Source organism: Buceros rhinoceros, unplaced genomic scaffold, assembly GCF_000710305.1.
Source record: "Buceros rhinoceros silvestris isolate BGI_N320 unplaced genomic scaffold, ASM71030v1 scaffold8634, whole genome shotgun sequence".
Lineage (NCBI taxonomy): Eukaryota > Metazoa > Chordata > Aves > Bucerotiformes > Bucerotidae > Buceros > Buceros rhinoceros.
This window is the reverse complement of record NW_010406456.1, coordinates 8,348-11,254: the sequence shown is the minus strand read 5'-3', so window position 1 is coordinate 11,254 and position 2,907 is coordinate 8,348. Positions and strand designations below refer to the sequence as shown.

General features: G+C 42.8%; 1 protein-coding gene across 1 annotated transcript in view; it reads right to left on the bottom strand.

Annotated features, from left to right (window-relative positions):
• Positions 1-877: 877 nt before the first annotated feature.
• Positions 878-2,907, bottom strand: part of XRCC2 (X-ray repair complementing defective repair in Chinese hamster cells 2) — an 8,852-nt gene continuing 6,822 nt past the window's right edge. Inside the window, exon 3 of the mRNA XM_010134091.1 lies at positions 878-1,593. Coding sequence (XP_010132393.1) covers positions 878-1,593 — 716 coding nt within the window. The remainder of the gene's footprint in view (positions 1,594-2,907) is intronic.

Here is a 2,907-nt window from a genome sequence, read left to right as displayed (position 1 = left end):
GAAAGAGTGGGAGGGAATAGTGAGGGAGGGCAGAGGGGAAAAAAAATAGGTCTGTGCATACATCTAAAAAAAAACCCGAGCAAAACCCAACCCCTCCACCCCAAACAACCCATAACCCACACTTCATGGCTTTCAAAGACTAAACTCTTTGCTGCACGCACAGCACAAACTCACAGGTACCCAGAGCTGGGTCTTTAGTTATCCTTCGGTTATGGAAATCAGGCCCCCATTGCTGCCACAGCTGTAGATTCTTCAAACCCAGATGTTTGTAAGGGTCAGTCCTTGCTTCTCCAAGCACATGCTAATGGCAACAGAGAGGCTGTGAGCTTGGAGAGGCATGGTCAGGATTACCACAGTTTAACAGGCGGTGAAATGAATCCTATTCTCTGGGCAAGGTCGTGAATGCATTTTATATGCCCTGGGCTACGGGGAATCAACCAAGACCAATATTTATAAAGAGCAAACGGTCGCCTTTTTGCAGTCTCCCCCACGGACAACTAGGCTGCTATTTCTTAGCTTGGAAGAGGAGGAGGGGAAAGCAGGAAGGCTCAGAAATGGAGCCGCCTATCTCATGGGTTGGATTACTGAAGGACACTAGGAGTTTAAAATGTCTTTGGTTCTAATTTCCTTGATTTAATCTCTGTGCATGAAGCACAAGCAAGTAACTTCGACAATCCTCACTAGTTTGGACTGGACGCCTATAGTAATTCAAAAATTCTACCATTTCCTGACCTTCGCTAAATTTTAAGAACATGGTGACAAGAATTCTTAATCACTTGACAGCAATCAACTAGTTTAAAATGTACTAAAAAACCACTTAGACCTTCTCAGGCCTTGAGCACCAGGATTTGCTGCATATTTAAAAAAAACCCTGAAGTTAAAACTGAACTCCGCATTCTGCAACACTAAATGCACGTTTTACTATATGGTTTCCTCTGAGGTGGCAAGAAATGACTGTAAAACCTTTGCTGTTGCCAGAAGTACATTGCTTGGAGAAAAACATCCTGTGGGTCACCATTTGTTGCCATGATTTACAAAGATAAGGTCTATAGTCTCCATCGGTTTCATGCTGAAGTTTTAAAGGAAAAAAGCTTTCTGCAGAGCTTGTAGATTTCTGCATAAGTGTCTGTGTTGTTGCAAAAAGGACTAAGTGGTGCTCCCTCACAAGCTTCTCAAGGAGGTTAGCACATTTCTTCAGATTCACCTCCTGCATATTAGGACTCTCCCCTCCATTGCTTCTGTCTATCCAGTAAAAAGCTGATATGCTGTCTAAAATCAAGAGGCAGAGAGAGGGGTGAGTGCAAAACATGTTTTCTAGAGAGTAGAGGGTGAGGAGCAACTGCGTGCTACTACTGCAGTTCACAAGAAACAGCCTTCCCAGGCACTGCTTTATCATCTCCTCCGTCCTCTGCGCCACTCTCTTCTCAAGAATGGTAACGAGCCGAAGCATGTCGAAATGGTAGTCTGTATCAATGAACATCACTTCCACTTCCAGTCCTCCTCCTGATTTTGGAACGATGCAGCGGGCTATTAGGTGATAAAGCATTTCGGTTTTTCCTGTTCCTTCTGGACCATGGAATTCAATGACATCTCCTGTTCAAAAACAAAGCAGTGAGCTGTCAGGTAGGAGCATTTACAGCACAGTCAGTTTTCAGTGTTTACTGAACCAGTACTCGCTAGTCCACTAAATGGAAAATACATTTTTCAAAGTTTGATAAACAGAGTTTAAATCCTGGTTAGCGCTTACTAAGAGAAATCTCAATTTTCCAGAAAAGCCTCTAAAGTGAAGAAAATCAACTAGGAAGAGAGGCTGAAAAAAACCCAACCCCTGCCAATAGCATTTAGGACACCAGTATCACTGTATGGTTGGCAGCTGGATTTCATCTGTATCCGCCACACAGAAGCAGCTATGAAACCACCTATTCACACTATGTGCACAAAACTAAGAAATGGAAAAGTAGAGGACAAGCAAAAAAAAAAAAAGTTGACAGAGGACCAAATCATGTTGGCACATCTACTTCTATAGCACAGACTGTCCTTCAGCATTTCACATCTGCTCTGTGCTTGTTCAGTATCCGCACGTCACAAGATACCACCAGGAATCCGTGAGGAGCAAAGGGAGTGACAGCACTTAGGTTCTTCTGTGGGGTCTTAATATGAAACTATTTCTCTGACAAGGGCGACTTACAGGCTCCTTCAACTCCAGGCAATGACTCGCATCTGAAGCGAAGGATCTCCATTCATAAATGAACTCAGCCTAACTGCTGGATCCACGGGCGTCTAGTTAAATACATAACACTTCAGTTTAAAACGTTAATTAAAGAAAGTATTACACTTTACTAAGAAACTCGTTCTTCTGTTGAATGTGAATGCAATGTCCTCTTATGTTTTTTCCAAAGCCTTCTGATGTCTTATATCAGAGCAAGGCTCTAAAAAAATTCTTAGTCGCTCTTTATAAATTTCTGATTTCAGAAACTGCGTTATTTTATTTGTGACATTTTGGATTTTAGGTGGAAGGTAAAGACCTGCAGTAAGGAGAATCACACGGCTATAACTGCAGGAAGGTGAGACATTTCTCTGGCCCCAGAAAGTACAAATGGCATTAACAGTTTTTCATAGGGAGGATGCAGGAGTAGAGAATTAATTGCAACGTTACTCCAATGTGTTTGTATCTGCCTGAGTTAACAAGGGTCTTCTAGTCATTACTCAACGTCCAGAGGATGTCCTTGCTCATAAGCACATACAATGTCAAGATGCAGCTTGGGATGCAGGACAGAGGGTGGCAGGGAAGAAACTAAGCTCTTGCTTTACCCATTGCAAGAGCTGAAAGCAATTTATGCCTGACGTGACAATTCTACCCATTTCAGAGACGTCTGGACTGCCCGCCTCTCTGTAACCAAATTCCTG